Source organism: Hypanus sabinus, chromosome 6, assembly GCF_030144855.1.
Source record: "Hypanus sabinus isolate sHypSab1 chromosome 6, sHypSab1.hap1, whole genome shotgun sequence".
Taxonomy (NCBI): Eukaryota; Metazoa; Chordata; class Chondrichthyes; order Myliobatiformes; family Dasyatidae; genus Hypanus; species Hypanus sabinus.
Genome location: NC_082711.1, coordinates 146278324 through 146295736, shown reverse-complemented (window position 1 = coordinate 146295736; position 17413 = coordinate 146278324). Strand labels below are relative to the sequence as shown.

The window sequence follows — 17413 nt, the reverse complement described above, 5'->3', positions numbered from 1 at the left end:
CAGTTCCCTTCGCCCCGCCCCCCGGCTGTCAGTCAGCGCCCCACGCGCTGTCAACCTCTTGTGCTCCGCCCCGCATGCTGCTCGACAGCTCCCCCTGTCCGCACCACCCCCCCTCAGTTCCCCTTCGCCCCGCCCCCCGGCTGTCAGTCAGCGCCCCACGCGCTGTCAACCTCTTGTGCTCCGCCCCGCATGCTGCTCGACAGCTCCCCCTGTCCGCACCACCCCCCCCTGCAGTTCCCCTTCGCCCCGCCCCCCGGCTGTCAGTCAGCGCCGCCGCCCCGCCCCCTGTACTCTGCGTTAGTAAGAGGGTGAGTAAGAGACCCGGCCAGAGCGCATGGGAGGCGGTGTGTGAGACGGGCATCAGCGGCCACTCGACCCGGCAGGAAGTCCGATCGCGGCCGGTGCATTCCAGCAGGGTGTCAGCCCGCCTGCGGCGGTCCCCCGGTGCGTGCGAGAGTGTATCCCCCCGGGTTGGGGTGCAGCATGCCCGCAGCGGGGCCCCCGCTCCAGCCCCAGCCCACATCATGAGGAGCGCAGCGCTGCTGCTGGCTGTGCAATGGCTGTGGAGCGCGGCGCTGGCGGCGACGAGCCAGGACTCGGAGTCGGTCCCATCGGCGGAGACGGAGGCAGAGATCGAGGTGGTTCAGTATCGGCACGGTCAGGACGGCGTGGTGGCGAGCAACAGCACCCTCCGCCTCCAGGGACATTTCGCCGGAGCCGGCATGAGAGAGGCGGCCGAGGGCAAGCTGCTGCAGGTAAATAAGAGGCGGCACTTTGTAGAGGAGAACGTGGTGCAGGTAACAGAGGTCTGCGGGCAACGAACGGCGTGGACATAAATTGGCAGAATGGGGAGACAACTAGCAAATTAAGTTTGATAGAAGAAGTGTGAATGATAAAGTGTTGGCAATATAGATCGGACTGAATACTTTGAGTGAGAAGGAATTTTAGATCGACGATCTTTCATCTGAACTTTTTAATGAAATTGATACAGTTTGGCGGAAAGAATAAAAGCGAGGCAGTATGGACTAAATATCGCAGTTCTAGAAACAGCCTAGTCTTAGATGTGCATAAATCTCTGAAACTGGCAGTGTGTGAGATTGTTCAGTAAAGCATATGGGATAGTGCGTTTCGTAAGTAAAGGAAGAGACTAAGATTAGACGACTTAAAGCAATTGCAGAGGCTGTTAAAAAATAAACTGCTCGAAGAATTCAGGTGGTCGGGCAAGATTTATGGAGGTAACCGGGTGGCTGGCTTGTCGGAACGAGATCCCGCATTACGTTGAAACTTAACACTACTTAGGCCGTCGTTATAGTATTGTATTCAGTATTAGTCATTTATCCAGGGAAGATGCAGAGCTGTGAGAGAGGGTGCAGAAGCGCTTTACTAGAATTGTTCCAAGGATAAGGGATTTCTGACACAAGGAGAGATACAGAAGTTGGTGTCGCTCTCCTTGGAGCAAAGGGGTTTGAAAGGAATGTTGATAGCGATGTGCAAGGTCGTGGCTGTTTTAGGAAGGATTAAACAGTTGGATTGAGGACCACGGATGCATTATTAAAAGGTGCTGAAGGGATGTAAATGAGAACTATTTTACCAAGAACATTTACTGCCTTCAGGGTTGTTAGAAACAAAGTCATTCTGTGCCTTCAATAGTAAAACCGACAGTCACTTGAAAGATAATAATTTGTAGGGCTGTGTGGAAAGAGCAAAGATTGAAGGATTTGTGCAATAGGAACCTGCTTTGACAATGGGCCAAAATGGCCAATACTTTTACCATCACAATTCTGTTGTTCTATGAAAAATCTGTGCCTGAAATGAGAGATGGAGGGAGAGCTGCAGGTGAAAGTAGAGGATGGGATATTGCAGTGGTAACAGGGTGAAAACTCTTACTGCAGCTCAATACTTCATCTGGAACAGTGTAGAATCCTTAGAATTATGGTGACTGAAATTCTGTGGTAAAGTTACCAATTTACCTTTAGGAATGAGAAAATGTTAAAAGCAAATGGTGCTTTGAAAAGTACTGAGGAAGGGAAACAGTAATCTATCTGTGTAGAGACTAGAAAATAAATACAGTAAAAAGTATTGTTTTTGAAAGGAAAACCTGTCTGCAAAATAAGGGTATGCTGAACAACTTTTCAGATGGACTTTGCAAATTTCAGAGAATATATATGGAGGGAAAAACAAACTCTTTGAATCTGCTTCTACTATCAATTGTAACTTGTGGCATCACTAGACGCAATAGATGTAGAATCAAAATAATATTTAGAAGGTATGGGTATCTATTGTAGTTTAATCTATTACATAACAGGAGAGATACTGTAAGTGGGGAGTAGCAATGAATAATATTGTGCTTGATATTGAACGAAAACTAGTTGAGCTATATTTCTCTTGTGCCATTGACATGTCTTGTGCAGTCACCATCTAAAAATGCACCATGAGTTGTGTTTCAAGTTAAAATGTACATGAGTGAGTATGTCTTTGTGTGTGTGTTGCATGCTAAGTACACGATACCCTAGATTTATACAGGAAGTTTTTTTTGTTGCTTTATTGGTAACAGTTATCTGCTGGGTGAAGTATTTGTTATACTTCTATAAACTTGAATACAATTATGAGTGGATGCCTGTCATTTTGCCTTTTGTAGATGTTTCAACTGACTTCGGTCTATGAGTCTCTTTAGGCAATGCTGTCTGCAATGAGCTGATAAGAGCTTTAAGCAATGGGAAGTTCTACTTTAGTCCCGATTCAGATATTCTGTGCATGGGCGTCTATGCTTCTTGTAATGATGAGTTTTTTCACTGATTTTTTGTTCCCCTCTTGGTTCAGTTCAAATTTAATTGTCATTGAACCATACCCATGAATACCGCCAAAATGAAACAGCGTTCCTCTGGGGCCAAGGTGCAAAAACACGGTACCAACAGTCATACACAGCGCATGCATGTATAATTACAATAGCAGAAAATCGTACAGTTGCACAAAAAAAATAGCCCAAGTCCCTGTGTGTCTTGGCCTGTAGATTGATGGTGCATGGGATGTTGTGCTAGAGCCAAGTTTCAGTAAGAACAAGCCCGCAGCAGTTCCTCATCAGCAAAGATGTCGTCTTAGAACCTGAATATTCTGATTAGTTGCCATGCTTTTATCCTGGATCGTTCTTTAGTCTATTTTGCTAGTTACGTTTAATATAATCTGACTTCATCCTATATGGAATCTCCAGATTTTATATTTTATTGTTTAATGTAATTACTAGTATTGTTAGTTACATGCTTTCGTTTACTACAGGCTGCTCTTAAAATGGCGAATAACAGTTAATAGCCTGTTCTCAGTAAATCTGTGGAGTACTGTAGGTGTTCTGTTTAATCAAATGATCCCATGTTGGTGCTTTATGGACCCAGAGCTGCTTTATAGCAATCAAGAATTAATTCTTTTCGCAGCGAGACCACTGTTGCCTCAGTTGGGCTCAACTAACTTACTGCACGTGAGGATATACACAGAAAGTTTTGTGCTTTGTGTGGTTCCATTACCAGACCATAGATTGTTTGTAGCTATAGAGCTGTGTTAAGGCTTTCATTTGTACAGTTCAGTAACTGAGCTGTATAAATTATCTACATTATCTATAAAGTTCTGGGGTCATTCAGAAACTATGGAAATGTGAATTATTTATCAAAAAAACTTTTTGTTGGAAAGTAAATAGCTGAGTTAATTTAATCACTATGCTATAAAATGTACAGCGGAGAGGGAAGTCATCATTAAATATTGCAATTCCGTGTACTTTGAATTATTGTGCAGGATTGTAAAAATTAAGTTGTTAAGGCGGCTCTTTGAAATGGACTCTACTCTAACTGCAGCAAATTCTTGTGTGTTCCATCCTCCAAGCTCATTACTAACTGGGGACATGTGGGAGTGTCAAGCACAAAATTTAAACTTGATCTTCGTTATCTATCACTAAAAATGATAGGTTACCAAATTATATGGCTGAATTAATTTTGTATCAACTACATAGCTGAATGGCCAGCAAATTGACTGGTCATCAGATAAATCCTTTGATGTTTATGGCACGGAGTGTACAAACCTCAAAAGACTCTGCATTTAAAATAATTAATTGATTATGAACCATCTTGAGGCAATCTGTGGGTGTAAATTCTTTGGTAAGTTCTTTGCTCAGGGACCTGTGCACAGTGCCAGAAGATTGGTTGTAGCAGCCACTCCTAGGGTAAATACGAGATGTTAGTACCTACCCAGTACATTATATATCCATATCTTGTTTCTTTGTGGAAAAAAGTAGATCTGCCACTAGCGTTTGGATGGTATAAAATGGGTGCAAATCTCACTCAATCTGCTCAGCTGAAATACTGCTCTTGCTTACAAGCTGTTGAGATCCATTATGAAGTGATCTTCAGTGTTAGGGTTTAATAGTTAAACAGCCCTAATTTGGCACTGTCTGGTAAAGCGATCCAAATGCAGGAACCGTCAGCAATTATGAAAAGTGTTGTGAGTGACAGATCCTTCTGAGGCGGGTTGATCTGATTATGCCGTAACTTACCTGGGACTGCGTGATTTTGGCATTAAATCACTGAAGTAAGAAGAGTTTAAGCCCACATACTTCATCTTGACAGCAAATCATGTTTTCTGTTGAAAAGGCTGTTGTTGAGGATCCACGCTTCTGAAACATTGATAGTGCAAGGAGTCAGAACAAGGCAGTTTCCAAAATCTAATGGATTTTAATTGCTTAGATAAAGATTGAAGGTTTACACTATTTGTGCAGACAATGGGCCCTGATTATAACTTGTTGAGACTTTATGATAAATAGACAGGTTTCTTACATAAGCCCACATATGAAGGCAGAAGGCTGTCCATCTCATGTTACCATCTCCATAGAAAGTTGCATACAGTCGCAGTAATTCATACAGTGTGTTTTTGGATCTGACATCACCCAAGTGGATGTTGATTTACATTTTGTTCTCCTGTGAGCAGAATTTGCTCAATTGTAACACTACAGAAGGTTGTAAACCTAGTCAGCTCCGTCTTGGGTACTGGCCTACAAAGTACCCAGGATATCTTCAGGGAGCGGTGTCTCAGAAAGGCAGCGTCCATTATCAAGGACCTCCAGCACCCAGGGCATGCCCTTTTCTCACTGTTACCATCAGGTAGGAGCTATAGAAGTCTGAAGGCGCACACTCAGAGATTCAGGAACAGCTTCTTCTCCTCTGCCATCTGATTCTTAAATGGACATTGAATCTTTGGATATTACATCACTTTTTTTAATGTACAATATTTCTGTTTTTGCATGTTGTTAAAATCTATTCAATATATGTAATTGATTTACTTGTTTATTTATTATTAATTTTTTTTCTCTCTGCTGGATTATGTATTGCATTGAACTGCTGCTGCTAAATTAACAAATTTCACGTCACATGCCAGTGATAATAAACCTGATTCTGATAGTGTATAAACTGACTTCTGTGCTGGATACAATGTTTTTAAAATGTTCTCTCGTTATTTAGTGAGTCGTGTAACATAGGTGATCATGGTCTTATCCATGACCATGATGGTTCTTGGCAAACTTTTTGACAGAAGTGGTTTGCCATTGTGTTCTTCTGGGCAGTGTCTTCACAAGACGGATGACCCCAGCCATTACCAGTACTCTTCAGAGATTGTCTACCTGGTGTCAGTGGTTGTATGACCAGGACTTGTGATATGCACCAGCTTTTCATACAACTGTCCACCACCTGCTCCTACACCCTCAATGGGAGGCTAAGCTGTTTGCCCAAGCCTGACTTCCAGGTTAGCAGAGGGAAGGAGCATCTTACAGCTCCCATGGTAGAGACGTAACTCCATCCCACTACCCTGTTTTTGAAAAGCATCAGGGATTTTAAAAGTTTTGAGAGAATATGTTATGTATAACTCTAGTAGTTCGAGGAATATTTCTGTTCAGTTTTTCAGGGTTCCAGTGCTATATCTGCTTGTATTGTATCAGACAGCACACATCCTCATAAGGCGGGGGGGGCCAACCTTTTACATTCCATGTGTCAATATTTTCACGTAAGAGTTCAGATGTGCCATACAACTCTTGTACCCACATTCAATTCTTGTAAAAAAATATATTAATATAGACATGTTTAGCATTTTTACATGATACATTGATTTAATATAAAAACATGATAACCATTACTTACCTTAATGAGACTTTTAACAAATATATTTTGTCTTCTTTTGATTTCTTCCTTTTTCTTAATCACATATTCTTTCCGTAACTCAGACCCAAGCACTAGTTTCAGTTTTCCTTCTAGTTCAGTCTGATGTTGTGTTTTATAGTGTCTATTAAGATCATGTCTTCTATTATGTGAGAAAGTGTTTTCACAAACAATGTACAACGAATTTCCTGACGGACCCGCTATGAGTAAGAACTCATTTTTCCACTGTTCATTGAATTCATGCTTACTATCACTTTGTTTTTCTTTTGCTCATTTTCTTTTGTACTGTGATGGGTAACTGAATGTAAAAACAAGGCTTAAATTTCGAAAAAGTACAAAACTGCAAATGTTCACAAAGGACAAACAAAGCACAACTCCGTAGCTCACGAGTGTCAATTGTAAACTGAGGGGCAAGAACCTGCAACGCACTGCTGGTGCAGACACCTGGTACCTCAGGATCAAACAAGTATCAAACGTGTATTGAACGGTTATGGAACGACTGCCGAACAGAAGTCCTTCTTTCCTAGTTTGACTCATTGAATATTTTTTTAAAATTGAAAACAGATTAATGTGAAAGAAGATAACATTCGCCAAAAGATGTACACTAAATAATAAAATCTCTAAAAATAATTGTAAGTTTTCGATTTATTCTCCGTAATACCCATTTCTAACTCTAAGCTACTTTTTTATTATTATCACTGGGGTGCAATGCACCACTTCTAATCATCCAATGCACCTTGGGTTGGCCATCCCTGCCATAAGACATGACTGTGACTTGAGAATCATGATACTTCTTTATCTCTTCCTAAATCTTATTTTAAATTATAGTCAGCACCAAAAGCATGCACTGAGGAGGATTGAAATTATAGCAGTGATACAAAGATGAGGAAGATTAGTTCACTGCTAGTAGAGTTGCTGCCCTGTGATTGATGATCAGTGCTCATCTCTGTTGCTATCTGTGTGGAGTCTGCATGTTCTCCAGTATCTGTGGGTTTCCTCCTGGGGAAGGGGAGGTCTGATTTCAAAGCTCAAGGTAAATTTATTACCAAAGTATTTATATGTCACCATATACTACCCTGAGGTTAATTTTCTTGAAGGCATTCACAGCAGAACAAAGAAATACAATAGAATCAATGGAAAAACTGCTCTCCAGGGCTAACAAGCAAGCAAGGTGCATAAGAAAACAAACTGCAATTACAAAAATTATTATTAATAATAAATAATATAGAGAATGTATATTGTAGAATCCTTAAAGGTGAGTCCATAGGTTGTGGAATCTCCATTGTCCTAAAAACTTGCAGGTCGGTAAGCCAGTTGACCTCTGTAAGTTGTCTCTGGTGTGGAGAATTAATGGGGGCAAATGAGAATGTGAACATAATAAGTTTAGTGTAAACACTGAGTGATTAGTGTGGTCCTGTTGAAGTGAAAGGCTGTCAAAGTAAAAGTGAAATTTATTATCAATGTAGCACCATGAGATTAAAGAAATACAATAGAAATTACAAAGAAAGAGAGAGAGCCTGTGACATGTCGAATTGATCAGGTGAACGATTAGATTTTCTGTATTGCAGATCATGGTCTCTCTTTGCTGTTGCTTGCTTGGTGGGTGGTGGGTGCTGATGCTTTTTCCTGAAATCAGTGGGGGTGGAGGGTTGATGCCTGGTGCTGCTTGTGCATGGGAGGGGGAAGAAGGGGTCTCTGGGGTTCTAATGTTTTTACTGCCATCCATTCTTTGGGGTACTCTTCTGTTTTCGTGGATGTCTGCGAAGACCAAGAATTTCAGGCTATGTATTGTATGCATTCTCTGACATTCAATAGAACTATTGAATTATTAAAGATTAATAAATAACTAACGTGCAAGAGAAGACAAATTTTGCAAGTAAATGAAACATAATGAAACTTGAGATGTAAAAATCTTTGATAGTGAGTCTGTAGGTTGTAGAATCAATTCAGAGTAGTGAGTGAATTTATCCACGCCAATTCAAGAGCCTGGTGGTTGTAGGGTAATAACTGTTCTGAACCTGGTGATGTGGGTCCTAAGGCTTCTGTATCTCCAGCCTGATGGAAATAGTGAGAAGATAGCATGGCCTGGATGGTGGGACCCTCTGATAAGGCGTGCTGCTTGTGTAAACCGGCTCAATGGTGGGGAGAACTCTACCCACCTTGGAATTCTTATCAATTCTGTGACTGCAATTCATAGTTCTGCTGGGTTCTGCTCGACAATTCACTGTAAATTAGATTGTCTGCCATTGCATTTTATGAACTGCAATGAAATCTCATTTTCCAAACATTTTTATTAGAAATCTGCAGTAGCTTTGTCTGTCTTTATTGACTTGCATCATCAGTTTTCTCAGAAACATTAGATGGTTATAGTACAGTTTGAGTTGGAGATGAGTCAATGCAGTAGGAGTCACTGAAGGCAGGATTTTTGATGTGGGTAGAGCGGTTGGGTGTAGTAGGATAGGTAAACAGTCAGGTTAGTCCATTCATGACTTTGCCACAACCCACTTTGATCAGGATTGTATCTTGTAAAGTAAGATTTCCTCAAAGGTGGTGTAAGAGATTTGGTGTAGTTGTAGCTGAACTGCAGGAGATCGGTTGGGGTGCTGTTGATTGATTATTGTTTGGAATTGGGTAATGAGTGAGTGCAAGGTTGATGAGCAGATGGGGGATTGACACAGTTCCAGTCTACCTAGTGGGACTTTGGTGAGGGGATGTATAGTTGGCGCAGGCTGTATATCATTTCTATCCAGGATAATCTGCCTAGTGGGACATTAATGTGATCCACACATTGGCCCAATAGCAAGCTGTAGCATGCTGTGTATCAGATGAGAGTGAAGGTGGCCCGCTTTGTAATCCTTATAGAGGGTTATGTACTAGAGCAGTGGTAGGATAACTAGATCGTCTGTCTGATCAGGGAGAGATTAGACTGAGTTATATACTGGGCCATTTAGGAGGTTGATAGGGATTGGATATTGAGAGGTTGGTGGAAATGCTGCTGCTGAAAGTTTGTATTTGTGACCGTAAAGTAATAACACTAAATGACATTTTTTTTTCCACAAAGGAAATAACACTTAATATAATAAGTTAGATCTCTCAGAAAAGGCACTATTTTCTTGACTGTTAATAAATTGTAAATTTATTTCTGTTTTGGACCAAATTGTTTTGAATAGCCTGCCCACAGCTGGTACTGCAGAGAGAATCATTGACTAGTCAAATTCTTCTGAATTTATCAATTCAAGTGCCTTGGTAATTTGTACTTAGTGGTACAGTAAATGTCTTTGTAGCCATGGCCTAGATGTGTACTGAGTTATTTCTTGCAAAGTGGCCAGTGCTCCACCACTATAGTTTTTATATGGTGTTTGATCTCAATCTAAAAGCAATGCTTTTGTTTCTACCCGCACACCCCACAACAACCAATCCCCTGATACACCCCCACCGCCACCACCATACTTGGCCACGGAGGAATTTATCTTCACGGCATTAACGCTTCCATTGCCAGAGAACTTTTTTTTTCCTAGGTCCCCATGCTAGCACTTGTCTTTGTGTTGGCAGAACCTCTATACTGAATGCATGATGGTGCTGCTGAAACAAGGAGTTGGTGTTTTAGTTTGAAGCATTTTCACGTCAATGGATGGTAGTTGTGCTTTTTATTCAATGGCTGTTCAAGCAGATCAGGATCAAACCCATCCTGTATGAATGCCTGTAATTCATTTCCAGTGTAGGGGTTAACCCAGCCTGTTTCTTAAAAGAACATTTATCTCTGGAAATCTGTTACTTTAATGGAATGCATTGGGCCGAGTGAGAGCAGTGAAATTGATAGGGATCTGCTGTATTTTTAATTCTTTTTAATCTTCATGGCTGATGAAATGAATACATTAAGGAGATGAAAGGCTGGGTTCTGACTGAGGAGGTGTTTATTGAGTAGAGAATTGTAGCCCAGCCCTAAGTATAGCTAAAACAAGCCAAATGCAAACATAAGAGATTTGTTTATCTGAGTACTTCAAAGCGTTTTTTTTCTACAGATCACCTGATAACCAGTCCTAAAGTCACACTGACTCTAACAAAGATGACCATAAAGAATTCTTTATCACTGAGCCACATCTTTGTTGCCTTGTTTGACTGCAAAGCCTAACTTGGGCAACAGTTAGAAACTTAATAAATATGACTAAGAAGAGAACTGAAGGGATCCTACCTGTGAGTGAGTGTATCACGTTAAGATTAGCTTCTGGGTTGGTAATGGGGCCTGTTTGATTCTGACTGAGTCACCGTAGTTCGAGGTGCATGCATTGGCATGATTTGACAGCAAAGGCAATGCTTTCTTTATTGTGAAAACTCTGACATACTTGATTTGATTTTTTTCCCCTTTGTGCACCAAATGTCGTTCTTCATATTTGATTTATGATTGCTTAACGTCATTCCCAGTACACAAGTGTTAAAGGAGAACAAATTAATTCTAACTCTGGATCCGATGCAGCACACAAATAAAAACAAAGTGAAGAGCCGCTACCTCTAAGGAGTTTGTATGTTTCCCTCGTGACTGCACAGGTTTCTTCTCATGGTCCAAAGGTAACCTGTTTGGTAGGTTATTTGGTCATTGTAAATTGTCCCGCGGTTAGGCCAGGATTAAATCGGGGGATTGCTGGGTGACGTGGCTTGAATGGCCAGTCTATTCATGCTGTGTCACAATAGATAAGTAAATATACATACATATAATGGCTTATATACATTGATTGTATGTCCTTAAAGTGACAGATACTGTGTCTGGGAGGGTCACAGTTAAATATTCAGCTGTGATAGGGCATCTTGCCCTGTTCCGGATCTTGTCTTCGCTTGGTGACCACACACTTTGGGGTCAGTGAATGTTGATCGAGGACAGGAATGTTAGTTGGTATGTTTGTTTCCAAGCCCCAGGGCAGTTGTAATGTCTTGCTGCCAGTCAGCTGAAATCTGTATATAATGCTTTTAAGAGCTGTCAAAGTCATTCCATTTTAGTGGGGAAAAAAAATCTATAGCTGGAGGAACTCAGAGGATCGAGCGGCATATGTAGAGGTGAAAATAATTGTGTATATTATCAGTCAAAACACTACATCAGGACATGTAACCATTTTTGTCCATGTTGTACAGTATTGCACGAGCCAACAGATTCTTTAACTGAGCCAACGTGAAATTCAGAGCTTAGTGTTTTCTTGTGCTCTATCAGATCCTCAAAGGTTCAAAGGTCCAATTTAATGTAGGAGAAATCTATACAATATACATCCTGACCTGCTTTTTCTTCGCAACCATCCACGAAAACAGAAAAATGCCCCAAAGAATGAACAGCAGTTAAATATTAGGACCCGAATGACCCCCCCCCATTTCCCCTCCCTCCTGCACGTAAGCAGCAGCAATTCCCCCCCCCCCCCTCCACTGGCAGAAAAAGCATCAGCACCCACCACTGAGCGCTCAGATGTGAGCAAAGCAACAGCAAAGACACAGACTTGCAGTTACCCCAAAGACTTCGTGTTTCACCCAGTATATGACATACCACAGGCTCTCTCGCTGTCTAATCAGGGAGAAGGAGGTGTCTCCATTTTCCCAGCGAGTGGGGAGACATAACAAACAACTCGCTGGTTTACGATGTTAAAAGTTTGCTACGTCATTTTTTTCGAGCTCTGTGCCTGAAGATCTTAAAGATTCCAGGTTTCCAGGCACACAGCCATGGATGTTTTGACTCCCCAGACAACACACGGGTCTCCTGCCGTGACACATATCCTCGATGCGCCTGTCTCCAGATTCCGAGATCTTAGGATTCCATATCTGAGTCGGACTCTTTGGAGTGCCAAACAATGGCCAGTTATAGAACCCCAAGAGCAGGTCCCATTCCCACAAAGTACCAAAGTCAGGGTCTTCAAAAGAACCCTGAAAAGGGAAAATAAAGATATTAAAGATGGAAATAGAGTTGTTTCCGAAGATGCAAACAAATGATTCGCCGTTTAGCGCCATCATTACTCCTCTCCTATAGCTTAAAATAATTTTCTGATTAGTTTTCTATTGTTTAGCAACGTAGCAAATTTGCATTCGATTTCAAACACACCATCATTGATAACAATTTGTTGAAGTTTATTATGAAGTTGAGACTGGTGACTTGACCAAGAAAGTATAATTCAAAGTTGACTGTACCTGTTCTAGCTTTGTGCAATGCAACTCAAGAGCAGACAGAAGAATTTGAATAAGAGGTTTGAATTCCAGGTCTGCTGAACTAGACTGATTCTAGGTGTTGCAGGATTATTATCAGGATGTTTATTTATTGCGATATATTGCGGAAAAGGCCTTTCCAGCCTTTTGAACCACGCTGCACAGCATCCCCTGATTTAACTTTAGCCTGATCATGGGACAATTTACAATGAGCAATTAACCTTCGAACCGCTACATCTTTTTGGACTGTGTGAGAAAACAGGAGCACCCGGAGGAAACCTGTGCAGTCACGGGAAGAACGTATGAACCCTTACAGGCAGCAGCGGGAATTGAACCTGGGTCGCTTATACTGCAAAGTGCTGTGCTAACCACTGTGCTAGCAGTTACATCTGACCTCATGGGGTGAAAGTATGCACTGGGGCAAGGAACTTCAGAGTAAGGACCCTGCAGAGAATGCAGCTTTAGCCAAGGAAGATTATTTAATAATGTAAAGACACCATCATATTCAAATAAAAACCTTTCAGGCTGTGACTTGACCAACACAAGCACGACTTCACCATGAAGTTCATCACCAAAGAATATTTGCACAATTTATCAGTTTCACCTTCTGTAACCAGCAATAAAATATAATTAAACTGAATTGGAGGGAAAAGAAATCTTTTGTTTGTTTTTGGTTAAAACACATACGACAAACAGATTGTTTCACCAAATAGACACTCGGGGAAAGGAATAAAAAAGCATGTTTGGGACACTATTGTTGGCTTTTTCTTCAAGGCACCTGGGACCTGCACAGGCTCTATTTTGTTTTGTAGGGAAATGCAGGATTGTCCATTAACAATAAAAATGGCTAACCAGGCACTTGAGTTGAATGAACTTCCTGAGATATTGAGATCAATGTACTCCTTAAAAAGAGCAAAGATCCACTTCTGCTGGCATAACGTCTGTTATCAGATATGGCTAGAAGATAGCTAAGCATTACTACTTGCCTCAAAGGGATCTTATCATGTCTGATTCATTGAATCAAGCTCAATTTTTTTGGGGAAGAACTGTTGAGCAACAGTTATTGCTATCTTATTGGAGCTTTGGAATACTTGCTCTCACAGTTTAGAATGATATATTCTGCATTTGGTCTATAACCTTCTCAATCTGGATTGTCTGCATTTGCTGAATTGCTGAGATACACTTAAGAGGCCACTGCACCTAATAAAGTGCCCAGTGAGCATATGTTGTTGGTCTTCTGCTCCTGTAGCCCATCCACTTCAAAGTTCAACATGTTGTGCATTCAGGGATGCTCTTCCTCACAACTCTGTTGTAACACGTAGTTATTTGAGTTACAGTGTCCTTCCTGTTGGCTTGAACCATCCTGGAAATTCTCCCCTGACCATCTCATGTTCACCCACAGAACTGCTTCTCACTGGAAGTCTTTTTTCGTTTCTCGCAACATTCTCTGTAAACTCTAAACTGTTGTGCGTGTAAAATCCCAAGAGATCAGCAGTTTGTGAAATACTCAAACCACCCCTTCTGGCACCAACAATCATTCACGTTGTGTCACTTAGATCACATTTCTACCCCATTTTGGTATTTAGTCGGAACTCCTAGACCAAGTCCATCAGACTGAAAGATATAGGAGCAGATTTAGACCATTTTGCCCATTGAGTCTGCTCTGCCATTTCATCATGGCTGTTCAGTTTTCCTCTCTGCCCAATCTCCTGCCTTCTCCCCGAATCTTTTCATGCCCTGACCAATCAAGAATCTGTTAACCTCTGCCTTAAATATATATAAAGGCTTGGCCTCCATGGCTGCCTGTGGCAAAGAATATCACAGATCCACCATTCTCTGGCTAAAGAATTTCCTCCTCACCTCTATTCTAAAAGGATGCATTCTGAAGCTGCATCTTCTGATCTTAGACTTTCCTACCATAGGAAACATTCGCTCTGTCAAGGCCTTTTACCCTTCCTGATGAAGGATCTCGGCCTGAAACGTCGACAGTGCTTCTACCTATAGATGCTGCCTGGCCTGCTGTGTTCCACCAGCATTTTGTATATGTGTTGTTGTTTGAATTTCCAGCATCTGCAGATTTCCTCGTGTTTGCCTTTTACCATTTGATAGGTTTCAATGAGGTCACCCCTCATTCTGAATTGTAGTGAATATCAGCCCAGAGCCATTGTATGTCAAGCTATTCAATCCTGGAATCATTTTCATGAACCTCCTTTGAACCGTCTCCAGTTTCAGCACATCCTTTGGAAGATAAGGGGCCAGAACTGCTCACAATACTCCAAGTGACGCCTCACCAGTGCTTTATAAAGTTTCAACATTGTCCTTGCTTTTATATTCTAGTCCTCTTGAAACAAATGCCAACATTCATTTGCCTTCCTCACCACAGAAATTAACCTTTAGGGAATCTTGTACAAGGACTCCCAAGTCCCTTTGCACCTCAGTTTTTGTATTTTCTCTCCATTTAGAAAATGGCCAACCTTTTCATTTCTTCTACCAAACTGCAAAGTGCAAGTACCAAAGACTGTACACTTCCGGACACTGTATTCCATCTGCTATTTATTTGCCATAGAACCATAGAACATTACAGCACAGAAACAGGCCTTTTGGCCCTTCTTGGCTGTGCCGAACCATTTTTCTGCCTAGTCCCACTGACCTGCACCTGGACCATATCCCTCCATACACCTCTCATCCATGTTCCTGTCCAAGTTTTTCTTAAATGTTAAAAGTGAGCCCGCATTTACCACTTCATCTGGCAGCTCATTCGACAATCCCACCACTCTCTGTGTGAAGAAGCCCCTCCCAATGTTCCCTTTAAACTTTTCCCCCTTCACCCTTAACCCATGTCCTCTGGTTTTTTTCTGCCCTAGCCTCAGTGGAAAAAGCCTGCTTACATTCACTCTATCTATACCCATCATAATTTTATATACCTCTATCAAATCTCCCCTCATTCTTCTATGCTCCAGGGAATAAAGTCCTAACCTATTCAACCTTTCTCTGTATCTCAGTTTCTCAGGTCCCGGCAACATCCTTGTAAACCTTCTCTGCACTCTTTCAACCTTATTAATATCCTTCCTGTAATTAGGTGACCAAAACTGCTGACAATACTCCAAATTCGGCCTTACCAATGCCCATTCTCCTAATTTGTCTTTCTGTAGCCTCTCCACTTCCTCAAAATGACCTGCCCCTCAACCTATCTTCCTATCATCTCCAAACTTTGCAACAAAACCATAAATTCCATCATCCAAATCATTGACAAGTAACATAAAAAGAATCGGTCCCAAAACAGACCCCTGTGAAACACCACTAGTCACTGGCAGACAATCAGAAAAGTCTCCTTTTATTCCACTCCTTGCCCCCTGCCAATCAACCACCGCTTTATCCATGCTAGAATCTTTCATGTAGTACCATGGACTCATAGTTTGTTTAGCAGATCCAAGTGTTATATTTCAGCCTTATATTCTAATCCTTCTGTAATATTCATTTCAGGAGGATTAGAATGTATGGCTGAAATATAATATCGCATTTGCCTTCCTCACCACAGCTCAACCTGCAAATTAACCTTCAGGGAATCGTGCACAGGGACTCCCAAGTTGTGCCTCAGTTTTTGTATTTTCTGTCTATTTGTATTTGCTCTCCATTTAGAAAATAGTCTACCATTTCATTTCTTCTACCAAAGTGCATGACCATACACACCCCGACACTGTATTCCATCTGCCACTTATTTGTCCATTCTCCTAGTCTGCAACCTTTATCTGTACCTGATTGCATGCTTTTATGCATCGTTGCTGCCACATGATTGACTGATTAAGTTATTTGCATTAACAAGCAGACAGTGAACCTTAAAAAGTGGCCCTATGTGTACCTATTGCATTGTAGATAGAGACTATCCTTCAGGGGAATCTGAGTGATTGGCAACCTCTTTTCCTAATCAGGATGGCCAGAGTCAATTAAACTATTGACAACATGATTGAGTAAAATGAAGTGATGGAGGTGGAGATCGAATAGGAGTATCATAGCATTCTTCCCTATTGTACAGGCTCAGAATATCTTAGATTTGTTGACGTTGCTTCTGGAATGCTCCATTTGGTGTTGCCTTTTGTCCATTTATAAAAAGAGATAGTGAATGGCTGAATTCTGAGGTGGTTTTGGCTGAGAGGGATACCTATAGTGGAGGGTTGCAGTGAATGGCTGGGCTGCCGATGAACTAAGTTGGAGGATATGGATATCTTTAAGAGCCCGGTGATATTTCCAGAGATGTTAAGGCTTTGAATCAGTAAATTCATTTTATCAAGTGGAGGGTTTGAGGGGAAAAAAATGCCAGAAACACAATCATTCTGGTATCGTCTCTTGAAAAATGTTTCAGGTTCAAGCATGATCAAAATTAGCAATCTTTTGATTTTAGTTGACTGGAGGATTTGAGGAGGAGTATTGCAGTTTGAAGTTAAGGTTACTGAATCAAAGAAAATGTAGGCAACATTATCTTCCAGTGAAAAGGAATAAAATCACAAGGAAGAAAGACAGAAATACAAGCCGGAATCTTCATAAGTATAGATAAGTTCCTGTTGGTAATGGGACATTGTTTATTAGTTCAAAGTCTTTCTCAGGGAGCTGGGACTTGGAGCAAAGGGTAGATTGGCCAACTGCCTTGAAGTTTCCCCAAATATTACTGCATTGTCGTAGGCCAATCAAATGTCAAACTCTGGGAACTAAAGGAAGTGGAGCCAAACCATATTGAGGTGTGTTAAACTAGACAGAGGGCTTGGTAAACAACATGAACTGCCCGGAGAAAAGTGAACTGTCACCATTTAAAAGAAGCACCATTGTCATTTTCTAATTGGAGTTTAATTTAAAGCATTTCTACTGATGCATTTGGTTAAATGTCTTAAAAGCACTTTATAGTTCAGCACTTGGCATTCAGAAGATGACTTTGTACTCATTTTAATTGGCAACTGAACAGAACTGGCCTAGAGTAAGTTGTTCTTTTGCAGGTACTGTATTGATCTGCGTATTTAGCATGTTATGCTGTGGTGAAGGGCCCTTGTATATCCTTCTTTTGA

General features: G+C 41.3%; 1 protein-coding gene across 1 annotated transcript in view; it reads left to right on the top strand.

The window, feature by feature from the left end:
* The first annotated feature begins 312 nt into the window (after positions 1 to 312).
* The window catches only part of LOC132395938 (E3 ubiquitin-protein ligase RNF43), a 210906-nt gene continuing 193805 nt past the window's right edge, over positions 313 to 17413 (top strand). The window contains exon 1 of the mRNA XM_059973154.1: positions 313 to 755. Coding sequence (XP_059829137.1) covers positions 525 to 755 — 231 coding nt within the window. The 5' untranslated portion in view covers positions 313 to 524. The remainder of the gene's footprint in view (positions 756 to 17413) is intronic.